A 14,536-nucleotide genomic window follows, 5' to 3' on the forward strand; every position below is an offset into this window, starting at 1 on the left:
TTGTATTAAAATAGACACATCTCAAACCATCAGTCTGAGCCCATCCCTTCTCTATCACCTGCCTATTCTCCCTCTCACACTGTCTACAAGCTTTCTCTATTTGTGACCAACCTCCACCTCTTCAGTTCTGTTCCCACCCCCCACACCCAGAAATTCTAGTTTAAACTCTCCCCATTAGCGTTAGCAAACCTCCCTGCCAGGATATTGGTCCCCATTGGATTCAAGTGCAACCTGTCCTTTTTGTACAGGTCGCACTTACCCCAAAAGGGGTTCCAGTGGTCCAGACATCTGAATCCCTGCCCCCTGCTCCAATGCCTCAGCCACGCATTTATCCTCCACCTCACTCTATTCCTATACTCACTGTCATGTGGCACAGGCAGTAATCCCGAGATTACTACCTTTTAAGGTCTTGCTTCTCAACTTCCTTCCTATCTCCCTGTAGTCTGTTTTCAGGACCTCCATGCTTTTCCTACCTGTGTTATTGGTACCAATATGTACCACATCCTCTGGCTGTTCACATTCCACCTAAGGATATCTTGGACGCGATCAGAAACATCCCAGACCCTGGCATCTGGGAGGCAAACTACCATCTGTGTTTCTTTCCTGCGTCCACAGAATTGCCAGCCTGTCTGACTCCTTAACTATAGAGTCCCCTATCACTGCTGCCATTCTCTTCCTTTCCCTACCCTTCTGTACCACAGGGCCAGACTATGCGAGAGACATGGCAACCATTGCTTCCCCCAGGTAGGTTGTTCCCCACACCCCCCCAACAGTACTCAAACAGGAGTACTTATTGTTAAGGGGGACAGCCACTGGGGTACTCTCTACTTATCTAACTCTTGCTCTTCCTGACTCTTACCACTTAACTGTCTCCCGAGGCCCCAGTGTGACTACTTGCCTATAGCTCCTCTCTATCACCTCTTCACTTTATACGTACACGACGCTGGAAGAACTCAGCAGGTCAGGCAGCATCCATGAGAAAAGAGTAGCCAACGTTTCGGGCTGAGACCCTTCATCAGGAAGAAGGGTCTCGGCCCGAAATGTTGGCTACTCTTTTCTCACGGATGCTGCCTGACCTGCTGAGTTCTTCCAGCGTCGTGTACGTATTCTTTGATCCACAGCATCTGCAGTTGTATTTTTGTGTTTTGACCTCTTCACTTTCCCTGACCAGATGAAGGTCATCGAGCTGCATCTCCCGTTCCCTGACACAGTCCCTCAGGAGCTGCAGCTCTACGCACCTGGTGCAGATGTGGCATTCCAGGAGGCTGGGAATCTCCCAGACATACCACATCTGACATCCAGGACAAAACACCGGCCTCACAGACATATTTCCTATTCCTCACCAGTAGCTTACTTCGCCTCAAACCGCTATCACCGAAGCCCCGTTGAACCAAAGCCCTCCTACTCTGTCTCCCTCTTCTCTGGCATCCACTCTATAAAGCTGACTTCTTTTAAATCCTTCCCACCAGTCTAACTCACCGACATCCATACGCTTGCGCAGTCATGCCTTGATCATTCTCTCCTTTAGAAATGCATTACATTAGATTTCTGTAATTAGAATTTTGGTATCTTCCCATCATGCTGCTTATCTGTGTCCAGTGTTTTTTTTACAATTTTTATGATGGTGTTGGTCTCTCTTGCATTATGTCTGTCCATTACTGAAGCAGCTAAGGGCAGATCTTTACTCTTCACCAGATAATTCACCTCACTTTTTAACTCATAGATTTATACCAAGTTATTACTCAGTCTTGCAGAAAATGGGGAGAGAAATGTGATAGCTCTAGTCATAAAATGCTACAAATCTTAACACGGTGAAAATTGAGCTTCAGGGTGTTTTCTTAGCACTTCACCTCTTTGAAGAGTTTTTTTTAACAGAGGTGCTACTTGCTCTTGGTAGCTCTTAAAGTGCTGCTATTCTAAAGCTGTTGCACTAAAAGAATTCTCTATTTATCCTCAGGTCCAAAGCAAACAAATTTATGCTTTATTGTTGAGAATTTGTTCAATGCAGTATTCTTTCTCCATGACAAGAGAAATTAATTTAATCTCTTTCCTCTTCCAGGCTATATTTAACTTAACAAGAGAGATTTTCACTGAGATCTTTGCAGAAGACCCCAATGCCAGGCAACCTCCATGGATGAAGTCGAGCAGAAACTGCTCTGCTTATTTTAGGCGAGTGAGGAACCCACAGGATATCAGTGAAGTGAAGGTAACTTTGCCTTGCTTATCAGAAATAGTGCAGGAAAATTATGGTTTTGAGCTGAATTGTGTAGACTGCAGTGACAAAGGACTTTTATTTTTGTAAAGTGGCCACATGTTTTGATCACTGAGAAATCCCATCGTCAGCACGTCTGAAATACATAGAAACATAGAAAACCTACAGCACAATACAGGCCTTTCAGCCCTCAAAGTTGTGCCGAACATGTCCCAACCTTAGAAATTACTAGTCTTACCCATAGCCCTCTATTTTTCTAAGCTCCATGTACCTATCCAAAATTCTCTTAAAAGACCCTATCGTATCCACCTCCACCACCATTGCAGGCAGCTCATTCGATGCACTCACCACTCTCGGAGTAAAAAACATACTCCTGACATCTCCTCTATACCTACTCCCCAGCACCTTAAACCTGTGTCCTCTTGTGTCAACCATCTCAGCTCTGGGGGAAAAAGCCTCTGACTATCCACACGATCAATGCCCCTCATCATCTTATACATCTTATGATACATTATAAAGTGTCTTCCTTTTTTCCCTTAACTCAACATTTTTTTAAAATTTGTCTCCAATGTGTCAGAATTTAGTATAAACCAGTGAAAAATCTGTAACTTTTCTCAGCTTCCTTCCAGAATACTAATCAGAAACAAAACTTATGATATTCTTCCATGATGTTGAACCTTTTAAGGTGAAATAGAATGATGCTTCACTTATTAATCTTGATGAATAAGGCCAAACCAAAAACATCCAGCACACAAAGCTGGAATGGCACAAGTCTTGAATATTGTGTAAAAGGCAAACATCAGATTTCAATGTGACCCACAAATTAACGAGGTAATGAATGGACCATGCCTTTTCGCCTCCCAAGTCATTACTGATATTCATTATTTACTTTCTGTTATTGGCATCAGTCTTCACTTGCCCTACTCAAATGCTTAGGAACAAATTAATATTGACACCTTAGGGAGGTGGTTGGGGGTAAAGATTACAGTAGCAGGCAGTGGTGGACTATCCACGGTGCCAGGTTGAATGATGCAATAAATCTATCCTCCTGAAATTTTATTCCCTTTTGAATGCCCTGATGGTATAATCTTTTACAACTTGTATTGATGTATTGAAATAGGTACAGCATAGAAACCAGTCTTTCAGCCTCCCAAGCCTATATAGACTATCAGTCATCAATTTGCATAATTACTACATTGATCCCATTTTTCACTCCACATTGTCATCTCCCCACAGATTTTTCCACTTGTTTACACACTCAGGACAATTTACAGTGGCCAATTAATCTATTAGTCACAGAGAAAATGTGTAAACTCCATGTAGACAACATCCAAAGTTGGGGTTGAACCCCAGTCTCTGGTGTTGTGAGGCTGTGGCTGTACCAACTGTGTCACTGTACCACCCCAACACATGTAATAGGCAATGAAATGGACTGCTCATTCTCAAAGAAGTGTTCAACAGACTGCTTTCTTCTGTTTTTTTAAACTTCCCCTAGTGCTTCATCAGTTCAATTCTACCATACCCTGTGGCTCTCTACGACTTTCTGGTGCTGTTACAGAATGTGAATCTACCTTTATCTTCAGTCTTGAAGGTTTATTTATTACATATGGTAAATTTCACTGGTGCTTTGAGTTTGGTACAATTTGAAATAAAGCTATAAATTTGATCAAAAGAAGAAATTGTAGAAGGCAAACTTTTTAGGAGAGGGTCAAAAGGTGTGGGGCCACAGTGTGAGTATTATGATGTGTGCAGCAGTTGGTATTTCTCCTATGCTTCTGTCCATAGAGTTTCATTTCCAGTGAAGTCCTGAAGCTGTTTGGGTTCAGTAAAGAACAAAACCATAAGACTGACTGGCAAAAAATGATGAAATTTGGCAGGAAGAAACGGGACCGAGTGGATCACATTCTGGTAAATCCAATTCCTGTTCTAAAGTAGTAGTTTTACTTAATTAAAATTATAGGACTGTATCTCTCCATTAGTGAATTCAACCTATTTCAAATGCCATATGCCTTTGTGTCTTTATGCCTGCTTTCATATGTACTGTATGTTCTAAGAAAATGGTTTAGGTTTCAAATTGACCTGAAAACTACAAACATTTCAAAATTTCCCAAGAGTTATAATCTGACCTTATGACAGCACCACTCTAAGGATAAAACTAGCTGACTGTTAAGAACAATTTATCCAAATTCAATACCATCTGAAGATCTTGCATCATTTATTGGTCAGAATCCCAGCCTTGTAGTACTGTAGAAATATTGCTCCCACAAAGATTGCATTTTGAGAGCAAACAGTAAGTGTCAGCCTTAGCAATAATGCCAGATTCCCCTCCATTTGGCTTTAAAAATGTCACAGAAGCATAGCAATTAGTGTGTTGCTGTTACAGTTTGGGGCATTCCGGAGTTCAAAGTTTAATTCTGGAGCCATTCTGTAAGATCTCTGTATGTTCTCACTGTGAAATGCTTGGGTTTTCCCAGGTTCCTCCGGTTTCCTTCCACAGTCCAAGACATACAGGGTTAAGTTAATTGGTCATTGTAAATTGTCCCGTGATTAAGTTAGCGTTAATTGGGTTTGTTGGGGTGGCATGATTTGAAGGGCCAGAAGGTACTACCACACACTGTATTACTAAATAAATTAAAAATAAAATAAAAAGCTGTCATTAAACCAATCAAAAAGTAAAGTATTTGCTTATGTTTTCAGTTTGAGGCTTGCGCCCTCTAGATACAGACCAGAGCTCTCTTTTTCCTGCTTCGTAAATGTATTTCTATCTTGGAAGTAATATAATAACTTACTACTCTGGACATCTGTGTGGTCTGTGAGTGGCGTTCCTTGTCCCTGAGCAGTTTCAATTCCTGTTCTTTACCTTCCAAAATCAATAGGGACCTTTCGGTCGTGATTCTACAAACAAAGACAAGGAAATCCATTAAAAAGTGCTTTTTGAGTTTTATGTCAGTGCCCTGTTCCAGGGAAATTTTAAAGCACCATGTCCCTATCAATATTGTGACTTAGAAAAGTGGCCCACTGTGACTGCTACAAATCATTTCAAAAGAATGTGAACAGAGGAGGAAATTAGTTCCTCAACCTTTGTAACGTTAATGAATTAGATCATGTTCAAGTTTATCATCACTCAGCCATATACATGTATACCGCCAAATGAAACAATGTTCCTCCGGACCAAGGTGCCCAAAATAGTACATATAACTCACAGTATTATTACCACAAATAACTTAACAAATAATGCGCATTTACAGTAAACAGTATGTAAGCCTACTATTGCTTCATAAATGAATAGATCGTGTCCACTCTGTAGTAACTCATCTTCAAAACCTTAATAATCCCATCTAACAACAAAACTGATTTTTCATTGCCCCAACCTTGAGCTTTTTGGGCAGAGCTCCATATTTCAGTGTCACTCATGAATAACCCTGATGCTAACTTGAAGGTGGTTGTGCAAACTCAAGCAGTTTCTCTGTAACCTTCAGTCATCTTAAATATCTCAGTGGAACAATTCCTAAGGCTGCACACTCCAGTAATACAAACCTAGTCAATCTATGTGTCTTTATAATTTAACTTTTTAAGCCCTAATATCGTGTGGTGCAGGATCAATTGGACACATCCATTGATATTTCCCCAGATCTTCTGGAGCTTCTAACATAAGTATTAGTGCTCTTCAAAGTGCATGGGTGTCTATGGGGCACCCAACGGCTAAGGGTAGAGACAATCCTGAAGTTAGGATAAAAAATGAAATAAAACTGCACAAACCTTAGGTATCCCAAAGTTTAGCTTTGTATTGTCTTTTACACACAACAAATACAATATCTCCTTTTGCAGGTCCAGGAACTTCACGAGGAAGAAGCTCAATGGGTCAATTACGATGAAGACGAGTTGTGTGTGAAGATGCAGTTGGCAGACGGAATTTTTGATGCCCTGATTAAAGACACCGTAAATATACTAAATCAGATTCAAGAGAAACGATCAAAGCTCACTGCATCTTAACTCCAGTCACGCCATCACATGACTAGACTACATTAAGAACTTAAGCATGTCAGCAAGCTGACCTTCAACCTCTGAACCTATCCCATCCAGTGGGTTATCACCTGGCATGTTGGTTTGTGAATGAGAAGATGATTTATCATACTGACCTCATCCTGAAGTAGGCAGCGTGTGGAAGCCAGAAGTGCCAATTTTCCCTTCCCTTCTTTATTTGTTATTATTCCATTTATTTATCTAAACTGTAGCATAGTTTTGAATTGAGAAGTTTGCACATTAATTTTGTTCTGATTTATGCCTGTTTACTTTTTTAAAATGTGACCATGTATCTGGAGGTGCTATGGTTTCCGTGTTTGGTGTTTTGCTAGCTTTGAAAGTTGATGACTCTCAACATGCATTGAGGGTAAACAAGATCTCTGAGCTAGAAGTGTATCTGCATGATTGAAGTGGAGGACAAAAAGATTTTTGACATAGCTTCTTCATTAACCTTTTCTGTTTTAAGTTATTTTTAAAGAAAGCATAGTGTTTTATTCAATTAAATGGGCCCTATTGAGTTCATTCTAGGAAATGTTGCACCTTTGAGATCACTTGTTAGTTCAAGAGCTGTTTACTTAAAGAACTATAATTTGGGTCACAGCATCTTGACTTGGAAGTGAATCAGTGCAGCGTTGTTCCTTGCACTCGTTTGTATACTGCACTCCAAGGTAAAACTGCACCTAAAGAAAGATTCTTTAGTAGATGGAGAGAGGTAGTTGTGGATGCTAGATCTCAGATTCCTTTACCTGAGAAACACAAAAATGACCTCACTGCACATGACACACATTGAGAGAAGTTGGTTGCTTTCCAATTTGCACTCTTTTTTTTCAATGATATTATATCCAAGGTGCTACCTCCTCTATCTTTGACAGTGAGTGCAAGATGCTTAATGAATGGTTGAGAAACACTGGTTTTGATGAGGAGAATGGTGATATTTTTCAGTAAGGCTTACTCGAGTTGGGTTGCTGGCTGAACATTTCCTTTTCAGTGTTCAGCTCCTGGAACAGCTTCCTCACAGCTCCAGTCACCCAGGTTTAATCCAGACCTCAGATGCTATTTGCAGAACTTGCATGGACTCCCTGTGTATGGGGTTCCTCCCACATTCCAAAGTTTTTGGGGTTGGTTATGGGGCTGATGTAAAGTACCCCTAGTATGTAGGTGGTGAGATGGGAACTGGGGAGAAAGTATTGCAGGTAAAATTAGTGGGAGACAGGATTTTATAGTAAAACATTTGCTTCATCAAGTCTATGTTTTAGGGAAACCTGGTCGTGTGGAAATAGTCTGGGGATCATTGAGACTGATCCTCAAACATAAAAGGCTCAGCTGCTCAATATCATAGTCCAGTTTGTGGATTGGGACTGTTCCACTCACTGGAGGAGGTAATCTTTCAGATTGCTTTTTAACCTGGTTATTATATTGTATTTTTGTATTCAGGTAACATCTTTCCTTACCTCATGATCAGAACTGGGGCATCTGTTTCAAGTAATAAAATTAACTTTCACCAATCAGCTGGAACAGCATTTTCTATTGGAAGTCCAAAGAAATGCAGTTTAAAGGAGAAACATTCTCTTTTGAACAAAAATAAAACCATGAATTTTGTAAGTTAGGAGCAAATTTTACAGAGGTGCAATTTCTGCACAGCAGTGATTGTGCTGTTCAATGTGGATTTCCATGCACATTGGATGCCTTGACACCTGAGGTGAGAAATAATCACTAAGTAGGGTCAGGTACCATTCATAGTGCAGTGAAGGTTAGATCGAGTCAGTACTGAACAGACAAGCAAGTTCAGCAATGCTCAACTTGAAAATGATGCCAAATCTCTTCTGTTCATTGCACAATATTGGACAGGTTTCTATTCACTTACTTAATTTAGTAGATTGCTGACTTACTGCCTTAACCCACATCAACAGCAATGCTAGTGTTTGGTCAAGAATTGGTAGGTTAACAACTAGGCGGACTTGGTAGCACTATTACTGCTCAGGGTGTCAGATTTCGGAGTTCAATTCCGAAGTCATCTGTAAGGACATGGAATGTGTGGGTTTCTCCAGGGGCTCTAAAATTCCTCCCACAGTCCAAAGGCATACCAGTTGGTAGGTGAATTGGTCATTGTTAGTTGTCAGTGATTAAGATAAATTGGGGGTTGTTGAATGGCGCAGCTCGAAGGGGTGGAATGACTTATTCTATGCCATATCTCTAAATAAAATAAAATATTGCAGTAAAAACTGAAATCCTGGATAGGGTGACATCAACCCTCTCATCTCCCCTGCCTCTCTCCTCCACCCTCCTCTCCAACAATTAGCAGAGTACCAAAGGAACTGGAGCAGATTTGCATACGTGCTTCTTACCAAACTATTTGCTACTAAACAAACACCCCATGTTCACTGACTGATGGGGTAACAACACTCTTCCTTCAGATACAGGTTGAAATGCAAACCACAGGATCCAAGCCAATAATTAACAAACACAACTTACTCAGTAATTTTAAGAGCAAACACGAGGAAATCTGCAGATGCTGGAAATTCAAACAACAACACACACACAAAATGCTGGTAGAACACAGCGGGCTAGGCAGCATCTATAGGGAGAAGCGCTGTCGACGTTTCGGGCCGAGACCCTTCGTCAGGACTAACCGAAGATCTTTCAGTTAGTCCTGACGAAGGGTCTCGGCCCGAAACGTCGACAGCGCTTCTCCCTATAGATGCTGCCTAGCCCGCTGTGTTCTCCCAGCATTTTGTGTGTGTTGTTACTCAGTAATTATAGTGTTCTAATTCATAGCCTGTTCAGGGAAGTTGTGACCAGTTTATCCATAGGGCTCGAGTTTAAAATGATTGCCTTAGTTACTTATTTACTTGAGAAAGCCAGTACTGTGTATGCAAGGCACGAGTTCTTGGCTGCTCGATGACACAATAAGAGAATGAAACCTATTTATTTAGAACTAGGAGTTCAAATGCTGCTGTGCTCAGTGCTGTTCCTTGTCTCCCCATTACATGTGCTCAATCTCTATTACTCTGCTGGGTAGACAAACACAAGGGGATTTGCCTATGTGTACTTTATAGTGCAGAGCTATACAAAGGAGTACTTGACTGTGTATTTGTATAGTTGTGTGAATGTGTGTAAATACTGGTTGAGCATTCCTATCTGAGGCAATTCCCTTCCCTTTTGTAATTTTATGGGAAGGGCCAATGTGTGCAGTATGGAAATGTAAAATAGGTTTTTCTGTGTATACATAACTATAATATATATATTTGATAACAAATTGACTTATTAATACTTAAGAATTTTGTAAATAAATCACTATTGATTTCTAAGCCGATTCAGTATTCCATTTCTTTTCTCATCAGCAGTATGGTTGAGAACAATCTCCTCCCTGTTCAGGTCGAGTGGCATAGTGAAAACATTATTATTCTAGTCTTACAGCATGAAATCAGGTTCTTTGGCCAAACTTCAAACTTGTCCATACCAACTGTGTTGCCCAGTGAGCTAGTTCCATCTTGCCTGTGTTTGACTCATAGCCCTCTAAACCATTCCAATCCATCTACTTTCTGGATGGCATATAAACACTGTTAATGTGCCTGCCTCAAACAATATTTTTGGCAGCTCATTCCAAATATATATCACTCTTTGTGTGAAGAAGCTGCCTGATGTCCATTTTAAATCTCTTGCCTCTAATCTTAAACTCATGCCACCTCAATTTTAGCAACCACTTTTTATTTTGGGGGGGAGACTGTACTTCCACCTTGTCTTTACCTCCCATGATCTTGGATATCTTGTGAAATGGAAGAGATGTTTTGGGCTGAGACCCTTCATCAGGACTGGAAAAAAGTGATGAGAAGAGTAAGAAGGTGGTAGGGGGAGGGGAGGAAGAAGTATAAGGTAGTAGATGACTGGTGAAACTGGGAGAGTGGGAGGGCTGAAGTAAAGAGCTAGGAAGTCAATTGGTGAAAGAAATGAGCTGGAGAAGGGGGAATCTGATAGGTGAGGACAGAAGACCATACAAGATATCTCTGGAGACATTTTATCCACTGATAAATTCTGTAAACGCACTGATTCTGACAGCTACCTGGTCTATACCTTTTCCCACCCCATCACTTGTAAAAACGCCATCCCCTTCTCTCAATTCCTGTTTTCATCGCATCTGCTCTCAGCGTGAAGCTTTTTATTCCAGAATTAATGAGACGTTCTCCTTTAAAGAGAGTGGCTTTCTTTCCTCCATCATCAGTGCTGCCCTCAACCGCATCTCTTCCATTTCACACGTCTGTCCTCACTCCATCCATCCACCACCCTACCAGGAATAGGGTTCATTTTGTCCTCGTCCACCACCCAAACAACCTCTGCATCCACACACAATTCTTCGTAACTTCCACAATTTCCAACGAGATCCCACCACCAAGCACATCTGTCTTCTCATCACTTTATTCCAGTCCTGATGAGGGGTCTCGGCCCAAAACATCGACAGTTTACTCATTTCCGTAGATGCTGCTTTCCCTGACTACTAATGCCACTCCACCCCTTTAATATCTCCTGCTCTATAATGTGTAAAACAGCGGAACCTTAGAAAATTGAGCTGCCTATCCTGCCACTCCTGCAGCCAAGTCTTACTAATAGCTACAATCTCATTCTATGTGCTGATCCATGATCTAAGCTCATCTGCCTTGCGTACAATACTCCTTGCTTTGAAATAGACACAACTCAAAACATTATTCCCACCATGCCCAACCTTTTAATTCTTGTCTTCATTTGCAGGCTTAACATCTTTCCCTCTCAACTCTATTCTCCTGCCTTCTCCCCATAACCTTTGACACTTACTAATCTATCAACCACCCCTTTAAACATATGATGACTTGGCTTTCACAACCAATCATAGCAATGAATTCCACAGATTCATCATACTCTGGCAAAACAAAATTCCTTCTGATCTCTGCTAAATGGATATCCCTCTGTTCTGAGTCCCTCTGATCCTAGACTCATCCACTATTGGAAACATCCTCTCTACATCCACTCTATCTAGGCCTTTCAATATTCGATAGGTTTCAATGAGATCCTCACTCATTCTTCTAAACTCCGATGAGTACGGGCCCAGAGCCATCAAACATTCCTCATGTGTTAACCCTTTCATTCCCATAATCATTCCTGTGAACCACTTCCGGATCCTCTCCAATGCCAGCATATTTTACCTTGGATAAGGAGCCCTAAACTGCTCACAACACTCAGAGTGGATTGAGTATCGTGCCTTCTAAAGCCTCAGCATCAAATCCTTGCTTTTATATTCTAATCTTCTCAAAATGTATGTTAACATTGCATTTGCCTTCCTTACCATCGACTCAACCTGCAACTCAACATTCAGGAATCCTGCATGAGGATTCCCGAGTCGCCTTGCACCTCTGATTTTGAATTTTCTCCCTGTTAGAAAATAGTTTGTGCCTTTACTCCTTCTAGAAATGTGCATGACCATACACTTAGCTATACTATATTCCACCTGCCACTTCTTTCCCCATTCTCCCTGTCCAAGTCCTGCTTGTTCAACACTACCTGCCCCTCCACCTATCTTTGTGTCATCTGCAAATTTGGCCACAAAGCCATCAATTTCAGTCATCTAAAACATGAAATCACACATAAATGTGGTCACATATAAAAGAAATAACATATATACATGAAGTAACATATAACATGAAAAGAAGTAGTCCCAATACCGATCCTTACAAAACACCATTGGTCACTGGCAGCCAACCAGAAAAGACTCCCTTTATTCCCATTCTTTGCCTCCTGCCAGACAGCCAATCTTCTATCCATGCTAGTATCTTTACTATAAACACTGGTTGTTATCTTGTTCAACAGCCTAATGTGCGGCACCTTGTCAAAGGACTTCTGAAAATTCAAGTGAACAACATCCACTGGCTCTCCTTTGTTTATCCTGGTTATAATTTCCTCATAGAATTCCAACAGATTTGTCAGGCAAGATTTTCCCTTAAGGAAATCATGTTGACATTGGCCTTATTTATCATGTGCTTCTAAGTACCCTAAAAGCTCCTTTAATAATGGACACCAACATCTTCCCAACCACTGAAGTCAAGTTAACTGGAGTATTAATATTGTTTCTTCTGCTTCCCTCCCTTGTTAAGGAGTGGAGTGACATTTGCAACTTTCCAGTCCTCTGGAACAATTGCAGAACTTAGTAGTTCTTGAAAGATTGTTACCAATGCCTTCTCAATCTCGTTAGCCACCTCTTTCAGAACCTTGGAGAGCAGTCCATCTGGTTTGATTGATTTAGCTACCTTCAGATCTGTCAGCTTCCTAGCAGCTTCTCAGTAACTACATCACACACTTTTGCCCCAATACTCTCAAGTTTCTGGCATACTGTGTCTTCCACAGTGAAGACTGATGCAAAGTACCCATTAAGTTCTGCCATTTCTTTGGCCCCATTACTACCTCACCAGCATCATTTTCCAGTGGTCCAGTATTAATCTCACCTCCCTTTTATTTTTTATATAACCAAAAAATCTTTTAGTATCCTGTTTTATATTATCAGCTAGTTTGTCCTCGTATTTCTTCTTTTCCCTTGTAGCTTTTTATTTGCCTTATGTTGGATTTTAAAAGCTTCCCAATTATCCAACTTCCCACTCACTTTTGCTACCTTATATGCCCTTTCCTTGTCTTTTATGCAGTTAATTCCTTTGTCGGCAACAGTTGCGTAGCCCTGCCATTTGAAAACAACTACTTCTGTGGGACACTTCTACCCTGCGCCTTGTGAAGTATTCCCAGAAACTTCAGCCACCACTGTTCTGCTGTCATCCCCGCTCTAATCCACCTCGGCAAGTTCCTCTCTCATGCTTCTGTAATTCCCTTTATGCTATTGCAATACTGATACATGTAACATATGCTTCTCCTTCTCAAACTGCAGTATGAATTCAATCATATTATCATCACTGCCTCCTAAGGGCTTCTTTACGTTAAGCCGACTAATAAAATCTGAATTATTATACAATACCCAATCTATGATAGCCTTTCCCCCCAGTAGTTGGCCCGGAGTCATGGGTTAAGGGTGGGGCAGATCTTTATGCAGGTGGAGCCAGTGTTGGCCCCCTTGCAGATGGTAATACTTCAGATGTCTGCCTCCATAATTCCCTGATAAGGCTCTCTTCTCCTACCTGTGCTCCCGAATCGAGCTGAGATTATAACAACCCCAAAACTGTACAGGGCACCTCCGCAGGGTTACGAGCACCTTTTCTCATTTCAGTGTCATCTGCTCATGCAGCTGGAGTGGGATGAGGATGCCACGGAGCGACTTGAGGTTTATTTTATATATTTTGAGGGGCATTATACCATCCTGTGGGCTAGGGGCCACCCAAGGTGCCATTCACTGATACAGAGTAGTAATCTTGGGATCGCTGCCTGTGCCACGCAACAGTGAGGATAGGAATGGAATGAAGTGGCAGACAAATATGTGGCTGAAGAATTGGAGCGGGGGCAGGGAATCAGATTTCTGGATAATTCGGACCTCTTCTGGGGCAGAGTGACTAATATTCTTGCATGCAGATTTATTAGAGCTGTTGAGGATGGTTTAAACTAATATGGCAGGGGGATGGGAACCAGGATGATAGAACTGAGGATGAGCCAGCTGGTTTACAAGTAGATGATGGATGTGACATGAATATAAGGATGGACAAGCCAATGATTGGGTGCAAATGCAGACAGAGCAAAGAGTTAAGTTGTAACACAGGCAAAATTCAAAAGCACAAGGATTGCAGGACTGAAGGTGCCTTATTTAAATGTGCATAGTATTTGGAATAAGATGGACGAACTCGTGGAGCAATTAGAAATTGGTCAGTATGACGTTGTGGGCATCACTGAGTTGTGGCTGAAAGAAGGCCATAGCTGGGAGCTTAACATCAAAGGATATACTTTGTATCAAAAGGACATGCAGGAAGGCATAGGCGATGGTGTGGCTTTGTTGGTAAGAGATGGAATTACATCTTAGAAAGAGGTCGCAAATAGTAGTCAAGATGTGGGGTTGAGATTGCAAAGGGAGCTGGAAAGGGCCTATAATAAGGGTAATAACACAATGATAATGGGGACTTCAATATGCAAGGGGATTGGGAAAATCAGGTTGGTGTCAGATCACGAGAGAGGGAATTTGTTGAATGCCTACGAGATGGCTTTTTAGAGCACCTTATGCTTGAGCCTACTCGGGGAAAAGCTATCTTAGATAGGCGGTTGTGTAATAACCCAGATCTTATCAGGGAGCTTAACGTAAAGGAACCCTCAGGAGGCAGTGTTCATAATATGATTGAATTGATACTACAA

At 41.3% G+C, this 14,536-nt stretch overlaps 1 protein-coding gene across 4 annotated transcripts in view; it reads left to right on the forward strand.

Annotated features, from left to right (window-relative positions):
- cep350 (centrosomal protein 350) overlaps window positions 1-8,813 on the forward strand; it is a 277,088-nt gene extending 268,275 nt beyond the window's left edge. For all 4 annotated transcript variants that reach the window (XM_073063710.1, XM_073063706.1, XM_073063707.1 and 1 more), the window contains 3 exons: window positions 2,060-2,206; window positions 3,998-4,120; window positions 6,041-8,813. In XM_073063710.1, the coding sequence (XP_072919811.1) occupies window positions 2,060-2,206; window positions 3,998-4,120; window positions 6,041-6,205 (435 nt within the window). In that variant the 3' untranslated portion in view covers window positions 6,206-8,813. The remainder of the gene's footprint in view (window positions 1-2,059; window positions 2,207-3,997; window positions 4,121-6,040) is intronic.
- Window positions 8,814-14,536: the final 5,723 nt, after the last annotated feature.

The sequence above is a fragment of the Hemitrygon akajei genome, chromosome 12 (assembly GCF_048418815.1).
Source record: "Hemitrygon akajei chromosome 12, sHemAka1.3, whole genome shotgun sequence".
Taxonomy (NCBI): domain Eukaryota; kingdom Metazoa; phylum Chordata; class Chondrichthyes; order Myliobatiformes; family Dasyatidae; genus Hemitrygon; species Hemitrygon akajei.